General features: G+C 38.6%; 1 protein-coding gene across 1 annotated transcript in view; it reads left to right on the top strand.

Moving 5' to 3' along the window:
• Nucleotides 1-15,655, top strand: part of csmd2 (CUB and Sushi multiple domains 2) — a 302,201-nt gene that overhangs the window by 200,617 nt on the left and 85,929 nt on the right. The window contains exons 24-30 of the mRNA XM_037693663.1: nt 5,060-5,262; nt 5,390-5,581; nt 6,882-7,020; nt 7,104-7,291; nt 11,305-11,499; nt 12,279-12,395; nt 14,384-14,497. Of these exons, the coding sequence (XP_037549591.1) occupies nt 5,060-5,262; nt 5,390-5,581; nt 6,882-7,020; nt 7,104-7,291; nt 11,305-11,499; nt 12,279-12,395; nt 14,384-14,497 (1,148 nt within the window). The remainder of the gene's footprint in view (nt 1-5,059; nt 5,263-5,389; nt 5,582-6,881; nt 7,021-7,103; nt 7,292-11,304; nt 11,500-12,278; nt 12,396-14,383; nt 14,498-15,655) is intronic.

The raw sequence follows: 15,655 nt of genomic DNA, 5'->3' as shown, positions 1-15,655 counted from the left end.
CTGAACAGTGCCTGTACAGCACAATATGTCCTTCATCATGTAGCTGCTTTTCAAGACCTATTGGTAAAATATGATCTTTTTAGACTGCTCCGCTGTCAGGATCCACTGACAAATTGAGCAAAAGTTGCACTTCTCATGCAGCCAGCTTTAGTAAACGATTTCTTGTCACCAGTCTTCCAATCATCCCACCAAACTCGGAGTGCCGCATTAATGCATGATTCACACTTATTTCGAGTGGCTGCAAATACTTCATTGTGCCCCCAGGGAGGGAGGAAATTAAGTCCCTCGTCCCCACTCCTCACTGTGACTTGTTTGATAATTCCATTCATCATATTTATTCATTTTTTTAACCTTTATTTAAACAGTTAGTTTTAGTCTCATTTAGTCAAGTCAAGTCATGATCCCCCACCCACCAAGAGACATGTGTATTGGGCAGCTATGTGAGTGCCTGGGTGTGATGAGGCTAAATGTTTAAGTGGCATGAAGTTCTTTTGCCCGTCTCCCAAAAAATCCACAAATTAGTGGCAGCATTGTATAAGCTGCGGCATTCAAAGCGTGTGTAAAAAATGTAGCGGCTTATAGTCTGGAAATTACGGTAGGTACCATCAACAGAAGTTACTTTAATCAGCTCAGACACACTTCCTTGTTTGCAGACTGCTCTTCACAGCATCTCTAATTCTCAGGTGGAGACAGTCAAGGAGGAACATCTCCTCTCAATAATTTTAATTTCATTATTCTACCTTGAGCCCTAGATCTAAAATAATAATAATAATTAGACCAAAAGCTAAAATGAAATTTTAGCTCCTGGCAAAAAAAAAAAAAGGCCCCGGTTGCTTTTGGTCCGGAAAAATGAATTCCTTTCATTAGTAACAGTTTCTCTGCATAATTAAAATAAAGTATCCTCATTTGAAAGTAATTTAGAATTTACTAAGTGCAATGCTAATTATGATAACCTAGAGAGTTAATTTGTTGCAAAGAAAGGGGCATTATTCGACCACTGAATCAGTCCAGCCGAGAACTCCAAAACGACCCAAACCATGTTTTCATGCCATCACCCTTCTTTGCGGCCCACTTGTAGAACTCTTATTCTTTCGTCTTCATCTCGTTTAGCCATCTTCCCATCACACTCCACAGCCTTCAGCCTTCATTCTTAGTGTCATGAAGACATGCTTTTTAGAGGCTCTATATAAAGGAACCCAATTATCCAAACTTGCAGACTATGTCAGTCCAATCCACCCCACCCCTCAGCAAAGATCACCGTGTGGAGCTTCTTCTGCTCTCTATCAACCTTTCGTCCTCCTTCTAACATCCTATTCTTCCTGCAGTTCAGCACTGATCACCATCCGTCGTTTTTACCCTTGCCTTCTGCTTTTCTTCAGTCTACATCTCCCTTTCCACCCACACTCTCATCTTCTTTGAAACATTTACGTCTTTTAGCAGACTGTGATGCCGTTCAGTGCTCTCAGGACTGAGAGTTGCATTAGAACACGAGAGCCGTCGACACATGAGCTCAGAACATACACGTGACTGGTGTCTGATTCTGACAGAGCTCGTACAAATCCAGAAGACCAACCTCATGCTAACTCACAGCATCAGCACTGCCTCAGTAATCACACACAATGTACACGTGCACGATAATACCCCATACAACAAGACACACATAAGCACATGCTACCAAACATGTTAGTTTTGTTTAATTCATGCACATTCTTTGAAATACTTTCCCTTAGTATTTAAGAGATTGACAAAAAATAGAACATAGAATGAGCTGAGTACCTGGTGGGGGGTTGAAACCATATTTGCATCACATCCTACTGCCTCTCGTACTCGCATGACGGGGTTGTAAACCTTTGAACTCGACATTCGGTTCTTTGAAATGGAGGGAACAGTCAAACTGGTTATACAAGATGAGTATGTCACTGTTGTAGTACTGGTTTGATATAGTTTGGTTCAAAACTGCATAGTACGCTGAGACTGATAGAAATTGGTACACTGAGTGATTTCATACTTGGGGCTGACAACGTTTTTTGTGGATAGTGAAGTCCTGTTTTATAGGAACAAAAATATCTAAAAATAAATGTTTCTTTTGTATCTGCTCCACATGTGTGACTGCTTATGTCAGGCTTCATATTGCCTCAAATCCAACAGAAACACATTTCACTGTGCATTTATGCGAATATTTGCTGGTGCGCCTACCTGCATCTGTTTGCTTAATGTGCACTTCATTCATAAACACTGTGACAGGACTTTTCTAGGGGCTTGATACAGTACGCACAGAGAGCCCATTGTTGAGTAGCCACAGGCTGCTGCTCACACATCAGACAGTACGGGAATCAGAGTCTGACACCAATTATGCAGAAACGGCGGGACTCGTTGCTTAAACCGACATATCAGTGGGTTGCTGTTTCCCCTCCACATCATCTATAGCTCAAGGCTCTCTGAGTGCATGTGGGGAATGCAATGCAAAGGATATACAGAGATTTCTGTCAGTATGACTGGACATTTTATCATTGAGCTCACAATTTATTTATTTAATTTTATTTTTTACTGATTTATAATCATCTATCCCAAGGCTCAGGACAACACCTTAGACAAGGTTCAGCTGTACAGACAAAATTAAGTGTTGTCTACGTATCAGAATGACTTTATTGTGCTTTTTATCTTTGATTTTAAATAGAATCATTAAACATAGAAGACTGTCAATATTTTGTTTCTTTTAGTACTAGCAATCATCTGTGTAGTTTTATATTAAAACTCTGCTTTTAATAACTTGTCAAATATCAGTTTATTTTAAAGAACCAAATATATCAAGATACTTTTTTTTGTAATGAAGCTTTTTAATGAGCAAAGTGTACCTTATACAATGGTGAAGGCTTGTTAGACAAACTGGGTGTTAAAGGTTAATTTGCGTTGTCATTTTTTTAACAAAGTATTTTATTTTGAACATGTCCTAAATACAGCATTTTTATATATATTTTGCTAATTAATTATTATTATTATTATTAATATTATTTACAATTTTTAAAGCCTCAAATCTTTAATTTACTTAAAATTTCTATAAAAAAATAGTTTTTTTTTGTTTGTTTCTGCTGAGAGGTCTTTAAATGCTGCTTACTATAACACACACACACACACACATACATATATACATATATATAAATATATATAAATATATATATATATATATATACATATATATAAATATATATATATAATTTTTATAAATATATTACATTTGTAAAAATATATATTCTGTGTATATGGAGGAGTGGTGGCACAGAGGTTAGAGTAGGCGAGCCTGTGATCAGAACCGACATCAAAATGTGGGTGTGGAAGGTAAAACACCCACACCTGCCTCCACCCTCGTTTGCTACCATCTCAGTCCTTGAGAAAGGCCCTTAACACCCCATCTGCTCCCCCAGGTGCCCTAGATAGCATATCTCTGCTCCACACAAGGCTCTGGTAGCTCGGTGGTCTGTGGTTGCATCAGGAAGAGCTTCCGGCGTAAAAACAATTGCCAAGTCTTCGTGCACGTTAGTTTGCTGTTGCAGCCCCTGATGAAGGGAGCAGCCGAATGGAAAACTAAAACAAAATAAATGAAAATGTCTCTAGAATAAAGCTTTTTTGACCTTTTTTATTTTCTGAAACATTCTTATGCTTGCTCATATTTTAATCTCCAAGTAATATATGATGATGAATCTATAGCTTTTAGAACAGCACACGTGTACAGACCAACACATCCTTTCACATCTATTGGAACACCAGCTGGCTGACAGCTGTCTAAGCCTTAAAACTGAAGAAGAGATATTTTGACGGCATCTTCATTTTGGCATCTAGTCTGAGACTTTGAAATGCTGCTGTGGAACCGCCACAGAACATTTTGGATCCATCAACTGTGATTCACCTCATAATGTTAATTTCCATCTTTTGTACTCGATCGTTTGTCTCCAATTATCTTCATTCTTCCCCTTCTATGAGATTTTTGTCTTTGAGTCATCATTAAGTGTATTTTTTAGAAATTGTGACTTTTTTAGTCTTTTGTTTTGTTTATTGTACATTTAATTTGAACTCATTGTAAAACAAAAAATCTCTTAAAATGACATGAGGTTTGTTTTAACTACCGTACTTGCCACCGTACACATCGCACAGTCATATAAGTTGCATCAATATGTCAAATAAAGTGTGTGTGTGTGTGTGTGTGTGGGGGGGGGGATATGTTCCTTCGCCATATAAGTTACATCTATTATACGTCACCACTGATGCTTTGCGTTTGTTACGCATCACCGCTGACCACCCGGAAACATGGTCCAGTGTTGTGCCAAAACTTGATTGGCTGCCATATGGTGGCCGCGGGAACGTGCACAGAGAGAATAAAAATAAATAAAATAAAATTAGCAAGATTAACAGTTAAAAAACATTATTTGTTTGCTCAAAATTACAGCAAAGGTGTGTCTCAGTTTAACTTTTCCTTAATAAATGCACTTTATTGGTCAAATCAGTTGCATTTCACCTGGGCGACGCGGTGAAATGCAGCTGATTTGACGTTTGCTGCAGGAGTTCTGGAGCGAGACGAAGTTGGATTTGTATGGCAAGCCAAGCGTCTCATTAATAGCCAATTTTACCTATTAATGAGACACTTGGCTTGCCATATTACTCGAGCGCCATCTAGGAGCTGAAAATGGTAGTGCTCACTATTTTCCATGTCAGAATGAATGAAACTGTCAGATCTCAGTCAAAAATGTGGTTATAAATATGGAAGAAAATAAAAAAAAATACATAAATAAGTCACTTTGCTGTATAAGTCGCAGGGCATGCTAACTTATGCAAAAAGGCGTGACTTATACAGCAAAAAAATATGGTACATCTATTAGGAGTCAGATATGTTAATTCTTATGGTCTCTAAAGAGGAAAAACATATTTTAATCTGTAGCTTTCTGTAAAGTTGAATTCTTAGCAAGAACAAAAAAAAAAAAAAGGTGATATTTAAAGCCTTATCACAAAGAGTCCCAACTATAAGCAGTCAGTTTCTAAAGCGTTTTGTTCTGGTATCTTTTATCAGTCTGCACTTCCTGGTTTTCCACACGGAGGAAGTCCATGATGTACTTCGGATCTGGGACGGTCCCCAGGATGGAGGGGTCCTGCTGAGGGAGCTGAGTGGTTCAGCGCTGCCCCCGGACGCTCACAGCACCTTCAATACTGTCACTATGCAGTTCACCACAGACTTCTTCACCAGCAAGCAAGGCTTCGCTCTGCAGTTTTCTGGTGAGAAACAGAGCACAGAGATGACAATGGATGTGGAAATGTTGAATGATGACAATAACATTTTTATTTTGCAAATGCTGGTTGTTTTAAGTTGTTTCGCTAATCAAGAGTTCAATTTCTCGTTTAGTTTCTACTGCAACCTCCTGCAATGACCCCGGCATGCCAACTAATGGCACCCGCAGTGGTGACAGCAAGGAGCCCGGGGATCATGTGGCGTTCCAGTGTGATCCTGGTTACATCCTGCAGGGGGCCAACAGAATCACCTGCACGGAGATCAATGGTCGCTTCTTCTGGCAGCCTGACCCCCCAACATGCTCAGGTGTGTGAACAATGTAGCATGCAACCATTACCAGTGCTTAAAATCCACATAATTAGCATCAGCACTTCTCCTAGAGAACATTTATTAATATTACTGAGCAACAGTACCTGTGCAGTGTGGGTACTTTTACTAAAAACATATATTTGAATAAAAAAAAATGCATTGGCTGTATTGATTTTATAACATATTGCATACAGTGTCGTTTTTCCTGGTCATTGTACTAAATTCACAACAGAGATGTTATTCTGTTTGTCAGTAAGAAGGCTCAGCTCTCAGACTTTTACTTATGTTGTACTTTTTACATCTAAAAAAAATCACTTGCTCTAAAAACAACAAAAAAACAACAACTATTGGTCCTTGTGATTATCTGACATGTTTATTCATCATTAGTTTATTATAATAATTTATGCGTGAAGTATTGGACAGTGCCACAAGTGAAGGAATGTCTCAATTATCTTTGTCTGGTGTTACAATTCCCTGTTGTCTTACACGCTTCCAGTTTAAAATATGTCATCCAATGGACAGTTGGACTAGAGATTCATATTTTTTTTGTAACATATAGGAAAAATAAAATCAGCTTCTTATCCTCATACACAGTAAGTGCTGCACAGTGCTAAATATATCTAAATTAACAATCCCATTTTACTTTCATCATGTTGTGATTTTTTTTTTTTTTTTAATTCTTGCTTTTGGTGATTACTCTAAATTTTAATTAAAAGTTATAAGCTTTAATTGAATTCAAAATGAAATGAAAATAAATTTGGCATTTATGTTTTATAGGCTTTTGTCTAACATTTCATATCCATAAATAAACTGTTTAAATAAAATAAATACTTTTTTATTTCCAGACTGAAGATAAAAAAATACAAGAAAAATCTTTTTTTTTTTTTACTAGCTACCTATATCATTAAAGGTAACTTTTACAAATAAAATAAACTGTTATCATGTTTAAGGATTAGTGTACAAAAACTGTATTTATGTGTATATAATAACAAATACACAGATACTGACTAACGGTGAGGCCCATAGTTTATGAAGGCTGTTTTATGTGATGGGGAAACCTTTAAATATGAACCACTGGTGTTTAAATCATCTCGACTATTAGCTGCTTTCTCAGTGTTTAGTTTTTTTTCTTGCTAACTTTAACAAAACCTACAGTTTTACCTTAATTAGACTGAAAATGTGTGTAAGTGATGAATGTGTGTCTACTGTTCGTGGCTAAATAGCCAACAAAGGAATAGCTGAATCATTCAACAGTTTCATTTATTTGTTTTGTATTGTCTTTTTTTTTTAATTATAGCTCCATGTGGTGGGAACCTAACAGGTTCGAGTGGGCTGATTCTATCTCCAGACTACCCTGAACCATACCCTCATGGAAGGGAGTGTGACTGGAGGGTCACCGTCACACAGGACTATGTCATCTCTCTCAACTTCAATCAGTAAGTTTCATTTCAAATTAAAACAAAAATCTAAATAGCAAATATTTGGATTATTTTGTAATAATGTGTCCGTTTTCAAACAGGTTCAGCTTGGAGCCCAGTTATGACTTCTTGCACATCTACGATGGGCCAGACTCCCTTAGCCCCTTGTTGGGTAGTTTTTATGGAGCCGATGTTCCAGATCACATCGAGAGCAGCTCCAACACGCTCTTCTTGGCCTTCCGCAGTGATGCTTCCCTCAGCAGTAATGGATTTGTGCTGCAGTACACAGGTACACACTTTTGTTTAAAGGCTAATTGGACAGAACTATGATCCTGACGGTCTGTGTCTCACTGAGCTGTTCATCTCTGGTGTCTGTCGATTCCTAAAACTGTGAAATTTAAAAAGGATGTGTGGTTTTAATCCTCAAACAATTCATGTCTTATGTTCCTCTTCAGGCAGAGGGATAACGGATTAACCCTCTGCTGCTTAGTGACCTTGATTCTTTTTTTTTTTTTTGGCCCACTTATCCAAATAGTCCGATTTGTAGAGTGAAAAATGCTTTGGTGAAATAAAGTAATTTGTGCTGCAGCACCCTGATCACTTCCCTCCTGTGCATGCCACGGTCTGCCCGGGCGTTGTTATTGATGCGTACAACCTCTAGTAGCCTACTAACACAAAGAAATATGAAAATGAAATGCTGACAGCATGCATAGTTAAGCTCTTTTTGATCAGCCACACAAAAGGCGTCTGATGAATTAAAGCAAACGGCATTATGTTGTCTCATGTCAGAGCTCAGCTGACCGCAGCACAATGCTTGGAAGATCCAAATTTATGTGCTCACGTAAAGCGGAATGACCACAGGCGTTCTTGATAAAGGGCCAGTTGTTTGTGCATAGCACATCAATATTTTCCACATTTGCTTTGTTTAATTCTTGTGTAGAGTCACCTCCGCAGCTGCAAATACCGTCTCCCTCTAAAAATACAGATGCTGAACAAGCTTGAAATTAGACAGGGCGTCTTTATTAGGGTCTTTCTTGCTTGAGGGAACAGTATTAAATCTTCCTAAATCTCTACGCCTCAATTAGAGCTGTTTAAGATATTAGACGTTTAACCGATTCCAAATCGACCCTGAGCTCCCTGTTTCTTGGCTGAAGCTCGGATTGGATTTGATCTATACACACAATTGAACGAATATCAGAATGCTACCTGCTTGTGCAACACAGCACGGCAATTAGTTTTTGGCCTGTATATAAATGGTGTAAAATGGTCATTAAGGAAGACAGAGTTACAGAGTTTGCCCCTTAACTCACTCGCAGTGATATTTACAGCAGCGTGCGATGCTGTGTGTGATCTTGTACGGACAATCTGGAGGAGCAGATGGACTCAGTGTGATTCTCTGAAAAACTCTTTCACCCCACTTCCAATTCTCCACACTAATGAACCATAACCAAATAATACATAAATTACCTCCTCAGCTTCAGACAAACAACGTGGCACAAAGGCATGTTTGCCTGTGGGCTTGGGTTCATTTTGGAGAGGATGCAGCAAGTTGACAAGTTGGCTCAGCTGGCGCTTGGTCAGCCTGCCACTGAAAATTTTATCATGAATTACGCTCAAAACATTGTCCGCCTCTTTACAGATAAGTCACACAAACAGTACTGTGCTCCAATGCAAACACTGCACCCACACTTTATCTTCCCAACAATAATAAAATCCCAAAGGCCTTCTCAAACATAAGTGCTTTTGTATAATTATCTGCCTAATCCAATGTTTTTATTGAATCTAAAGCTGGATTTTATTTCACATTATGTCCTTGGAGTGTATTTCAAATGATGCTACGGATGATGACTTTTACCTCTTTACCCACATACAAACGTCTCAAACATGAGGTTTGTTAAATTCACTTGTTTTCACTGCAACCACTGATCAGCATTTATCGTGGACCCACTGTTTCTCTCCAGCTGTGCCACCTTTTTTTCAGGAGACAGAAAGGGATAATTCAGGTCAAAATCTGCCAAAAGTCTGCAATAAGTGTCCTGAGTGAGAGAATGTACGCCCATCCTCAACCCTCTTCAAACTCTAAACTGCAGCTTCCCGTTTAGTCAGATGGTTCCCAGCTGGGTGCTTCCAAACTCCATCAATAACTGGGCATCTGAAATGTAATTTCTCAAACTGTGTAATGAACGGGATTAACAAAATGTGTGTTGAAGTGAATGCATTTGTTTGTAAAACTGAAAATTTGCCTGATGATACACAAAAGTAATTTTAGTTAGGTGATTATTTATGCAGATCTGTTGGAAAATAAGAACTATATATGGTGTAGTTTAAATGTAATACCTTTACAGTAAAACATTTTTTTTTTGTCAAATGTTTCTTACAAAGTATAATCTTCTGCTGAAAAGCAAAGACGTAAAATAATGTTGCTTATTGGCCTGTGTGTGTGTGTGAGAGAGAGAAAGTGTTTTAGTTTGTGTGCATATATTTCACCAGAATATCTCATGGACTACTAGACAATACATATTAAACCATGCATAAAGTAATCACTGACTGTGCATATATTACTGCCTAATTTTTGGCAACAACCTAATTCAAGATGACCACCACTGTCACAGTGGCAGGAGATTTTGCACTGCAGAAAGACACAAAAAGCTAAAAAATAATAATAACATGCATATATATATATATATATATATATAAATATTAGAACAAAACAAACATCTGACATGGCAGTCATATTGCATTGATCTTAGGAGGATCTCAATGAGCATGAGGAGAAGCATGTACTGTGTCATCAAGCTACACAATGCTTTACTGAAATGGAGATAGAACCTGACTGAATATATGGGCTGGAACCAGTGAGGAGATGGGAGACAGCTGTGACTGAGGGAACGGGGGACAGGTGGAGATGGGCATGGCAGACTGGTAGAGAAAGTAATGAGTGAATAGGCTGGTGGCCCAGAGAAATGCAGGAGAACTACAACATAAACAAAAAAATGATAAAGTAAATAAACACAAGACTCATGAAACAAACAAACAAACAAAAAAATCCTAAAAATAAAACTATACAGACAAACAAACAAATACATGAAAAGAAAACACATTTCTTGACAACAATAACTATTACAACTACTTACCAATACAAAAATAGGCTTTATCTCGATCACACTGACACCTATGTATAATAATAATAATAATACATTTTATTTCAGGGTGCCTTTCAAAAACCCAAGGTCACCTTACAAAAACAATTAAAATCAGAAATTAATAAAAACAGAATCAACAAATAATTAAAACAAGTCACGGTAAAGCAACACTTAAAACAAAGTTAAAGAAACGTGTTATGTTAGTAAACATTACATGTGATCATAGCTGAGAGCCAATCCCAACTCGTACTCTGCACAGTTTTTTGCAATATTGCATGGGATTACACATAACAACATTGTCAAGGTTTGACCAAAACAGCTACATCTTTTTTTTAAATTTCTCAATATTAGGTGAGTTTCGTTTCAATCTTTGGCATGTAGACATTTTCCTGACAAGCAGAAACATTTGACTAGCCTTCCCCTTATTGTGTCAAGTCACCAGATATTAAAGTTGGCTCTGAAAAAAACAAGTGCAATCTGTTTAAGAATCAACTAAATGGCTTTGGGCATTTTTCTTATGTTTATTTTAGCTGTAAGGGTGTGAAGTACACCAAATTGACAGGTTGCATCTCCCATGCACATTTTCTGCCTAGAACAATGTGATGGTAAATTGACTGAGACATCTTGCTTACGACCTCAGGGGTGGTGATTGATATGTGGTTAGATCTAGAGTGTGAGAGTGAAGTTTAGCAGGAAAGGTAGTCTAACAAAGAAAGCTTGCGTATGTGCATCGTCTTCTCGACTTGACTGCAGAGAGAAGTGTTGTCTGAGAGGCGGTTGTGTACAGTCAGCAGACCTTGAGCCAGAGCCATGCCACTTTCAATCAGCTGCCTGTCTGTTTCCACAACCATCTATACCCTGGTAGCCACAGATGAGAGGCCACCATCAAGGGCTAGAGAGAAAAGTGGCAGTCATTGAGATATATTCACTGAAACGGGAAAGCACAGAGTTGCAGGAAACAAAGGAAAGGGAAAAAAACACAGCCACACGTTGAGGAAAGAAGGAAAGACATTAGACATCTAAGAAGATATATAACTTGGGGCACAAAAGGTTTTATCATCATCACTGCTGCAGCTTGATGCAAAAAATATCCTGTTTTATTGAATATCACACACTTCCATCTGTCAGTGATTTTCCGCTGTTTTCCCTCTCTCCATAGAAAACCCTAGGGAGTCTTGCTTCGAACCTGGTCTGGTGCGTAATGGGACCCGGGTGGGCACAGACCTCAAGCTGGGCTCCATCGTCACTTACCACTGCGATAGTGGCTACACACTGGAGGGAGACGCAACGCTCACTTGTATCATGGGGGGAGATGGCAAGCCGAGCTGGAACAAACCCAAACCCATCTGCATTGGTAAACACTGACATCTGGAGTCGATACTTAGGAGCACAAACCATATCAGTGCTTATAGATTTATCACATGTAAACATCCATAGATAATTATGTTGCTTCTCCACAGAGATATGTCCCACAGGTATGCATATTTCTAGAGCTGTGTGGGGTTCTTTTTTTTTTGTTGTTGCTGTTTCTTCCAAGATCAACGTGTGAAGCTTTAATTTAATCTGCAGTTTGGAAGAAGCAGCTTACTTTGCATATCTTCCTCTCACACTCACTGCGACTCCTGCGTCACTCCGGCTCTGTTCTCCAATATTCCTTATGACACAGCTATCGCATGCTGTGCATAAACCCCTGGAACACTGGTAAAGGGTACCTGACAGCACAGACTCTGGATTTCACTGTGTGTCAGGTAGAAGACATGTTCATTGTTCGCAAAAGTAAAATTCACATACAAAGTACATAGGTTCAGCAGTTCCACAAAGATCTGAGCTTGATCAGAGAATTTTCAGGGGTTTAAACTAAGAGGGGAGACTCTAGTCTCATCACAGCCAGACTAACCCATATGGACACTTGGAAAACATGGCAATTTCAGTGTGGCAACCACCAGGGACATCTCCCATCCAAAGCCCAATCAGACAAGAAAAGTAATTCTGGAGTGATGGAACAGAGGAGATGGAGAAGTAGGAGACCAAGAAATAGATTTGGCCACTGTTGACTTTAGCCCTTCCTTTTGTGTCTGCCTTGTCTTACTTATAGTGTCTCTCTCTGTGTTTCATCACTGTTCGTTTTTGCAGCTCTATGCGGTGGGCAGTACTCCGGTTTAGAGGGAGTGGTTTTGTCTCCTGGTTACCCTGGCAACTACAGCAGCTCTCGAACCTGTTTGTACTCTGTAGTTGTGCCGAAGGATTATGGTAAGCCATGGACAAGCAAAATATTAATTGTGATTCTGTGTGTGTGAATGTGTAAAACGGGGTATAATCTATTTGTTTTAAATTAAATTACTCTACAACCCATAGTAATCTTTTATCAAGAGGAAACTGCTCAAGAGCCTCTTTAAATTATCCGATGATTTCCACTTCTGAAAGTTAAAAATACTTTATTATATTTGTTCTGATTGGCATGTAGACATGAACAACTAGGTATAAACTGAAGAGTGAAATGTTAAAAGCTCCCACACCCATTACCGTTTTGTTTCTAATTAAACTATTATTCCAGGGAGGTTGATCTAATCCATATTTTGTATGTTTTTTTAGCGCAGCGTAAAAAAAAAATCACATAATGACTGACAGACACAGATCCCTCTGACTCGTATCTATACATTTTTGCATCAGTTTGGATGAGGAATTTAATCACCGGCTTGCACACTAGGTATGAAATATGCTGTAAACACACACACACATAAAGGCAGGAAAATAATTGCTGCCTGGAGGATCCATGGTTTCCTTGGGTTTTATTACTTTTTGGCATTTTCATCTTAAAGGTCACAATTTGCTTCCAATATCTTATCTGATTTCACAGAAACATCTAATTATTTAGGATGGGAAACACATCAGAATTGTGAGGCAGCTCAAATGTGTGAATTCAAAAACATATTTCTCTTACTAGCATGCAGCATCATTGCCACTAGGCACTCATCCTCTCACATCACAAATGTTTCTTGTCAACAATCTCTATCTTTCCCACTCAAAAATGTAGATGCTGTGACAGCAATGTAAGTTAAGGCTGCATCTTCTCCCATCCCTGGAAAGTCTTAGAATTGGCACATTACACTCACCACAACAGCTAACTAGCTGCCAACAGTGGCAGCTCAGTGAGATACTATTGTAGCCTCTTGTTTTTAATGAGTAATCAGCATCTTTCCTCCTTTGGGAAAGTACTTGTCTTGGTTAAATTACACCAAAAGTAACTGTTTGTGTATGGCTTTGGTGTACTTAATCTCATTTATATTTTTAAAATGTTGAGACTCATGTTTCATCAAAAGGTCCAGTGCTGTTCCCAAACAACTGGCCGCACACTTTCACGTGTACCCCGTTAGCGTATCTCACTTTAAAGAAGTCATTTTGAGAAAAAAGAAACTGAAATAAATAAAACCCACATTTGCATTTTGCTGGATAATGACAGCGAAGCCCAAAGCAGCTCACTTTGTCGTGCAGAGCCACTAACACGTGCACACACAATCTTCTGTCTTCATTCTTCTCGTCAGGCTGATGCACCAGACCGATGACAGGCTCTTTCACTCGGTGCAGAGGACAGGATGAGTGTCACTGTGACCAAAGGTTTTTCAATCATAGGCGCAGATGAAAGAAATATACAAAAAAAAACCTCAAAAAACATCTGAACTCAGCAAGAATTTACAGATTCTACGTCTTGTTGAATGAATATGATTTCTCACTATCACACCTAATAACAGAATAACGCTTAACCACTGTCCGTTACGCATGTGTAGTATGACGATCCTTATTTTAAACAGCAGCATTTGCCACAATTAAACAAGACATAGAGTGACTATGAAAGGGATGACTACTGTTCAAGTAATTCCAGTTAAAACGGTGTGTTGAAAGGATGAAAGCCCCATATTGGAGTTTTAGCTACACGTCGTACAACAGATTGGCTGTCATTGCAAAGCCTTTCATCTCCTGACAGGCCATCAAGGCTCGACAGGATTCTTGATCTCCGTTGTTATATCAGTTTTTGGTTGTGTTGTTATAACTGGCAGCACAAGCCGCCCTGCTTTAAAGAGGACATCTTGATTGAAATCGATTCTGATCATTTTCCTTTGATTGAGGAATCCAGGGAATAGAGTTTTGTGGATTTCTGCGAGAGCTTCCTTTGCAACCAGAATTTTAAGCTTCTTTCATATTTATGACCACTTTTTGTCCATGTCTGGTTTTTTTTCTAGTGGTCTTCAGTCAATTTGCCTTCTTCCAAACTGCTCTGAATGACATAGTGGAGGTTTATGATGGAGCCACACAGCATTCCCGGGTTCTTAGCTCACTGTCTGGAGCTCACACAGGTAATTAAACACAAATCAGTGCCGTCATCAATATAAGCAGACGCTGTATTTTAAACTAAACCTCGTTATATTAGAGGGGTGTTTCTTTTTGCGTCTGCTTGCAGGTTATCAATCAAAGTAAGCAGTACCATTATTGCACTAAAACAGTTTATTCTGTTCTGTATACCTACATTTAAAAACTGTGTATAATCAATTTTGGCAAAAAAACAAAAGGACAAAATATTGCTGATAAGATTCCCCTATACATGTTTAATTTGTGAAGGAGTTATAAAAAAATTATAAAAAAAAGTCCTTCAGTATTATTTAGACTTGCCATAGTAAATTAAATCTATTGACATGAATCTGCAGGTATGAAATTAATGACTTATTTTTATTTTATGCTGAGCATCAGCTTGTACTATATACATAAATCTGATTTAGGTTCTATGATCTTCTGACCATTATTTCTGACATAACATGGGGGGTGAAATAAAACAGTGTTTTGTCCTTATCACCTATAAGGAGGCTAATAAACTGTGGGGCATATTGCTGACACAGGCAAAGCTGCAGGTGGGCTCCACTGAACTGTAACACACTTTGGTTGTAACACGGGAATAACACATCTGCAGACCGGGAAACTGGCAAGCGTATACACCTGATTTAATACGCCCATGACTCCGCTCATTAAATATGCATAGAAGTCATGTTTACAGACTTTTCATCTGGCAGCTGTTGGTTCATGCATTGAGTCACTGAAATGGTGGGATACATCGTTAGCTTATCAAATATTATGAAATGTAGCTTTAAAGAATGGCGAAACGTCTCAGCTTAATTCCTTTAAATTTAATTTTAAAAATGTTTTCTTCAGGTGCACAACAGGTTGTTGGGGAAAAAAAACAAACTTCTTCTCACATTCCAATATTCACACAATTGGCTGATTGATGGATGAGCTACACGATCGGCATGGAATTATTATTTAAAACATTTTATTTAGCACCTGCTGCACCTGTGTGCAACCCACAGCTGAAGGAGAAGCGTCCTCCTGCACCATGTCATATCTCTGCTCTGCAGCAGAGAAGTGGGCTTGGTCAAGAGCACAGGCAGATGACAGAGAGCAGCCAAAGGCAGATAGCTGAAACCATGACATTCTGTGCTCTTTTAGAGCATTTAGAGTTTAGA

This window comes from Nematolebias whitei, chromosome 19, assembly GCF_014905685.2.
Source record: "Nematolebias whitei isolate Nwh7 chromosome 19, NemWhi1, whole genome shotgun sequence".
In the NCBI taxonomy this organism is placed as follows: Eukaryota; Metazoa; Chordata; class Actinopteri; order Cyprinodontiformes; family Rivulidae; genus Nematolebias; species Nematolebias whitei.
This window is presented reverse-complemented; position numbering and strand designations above follow the sequence as displayed.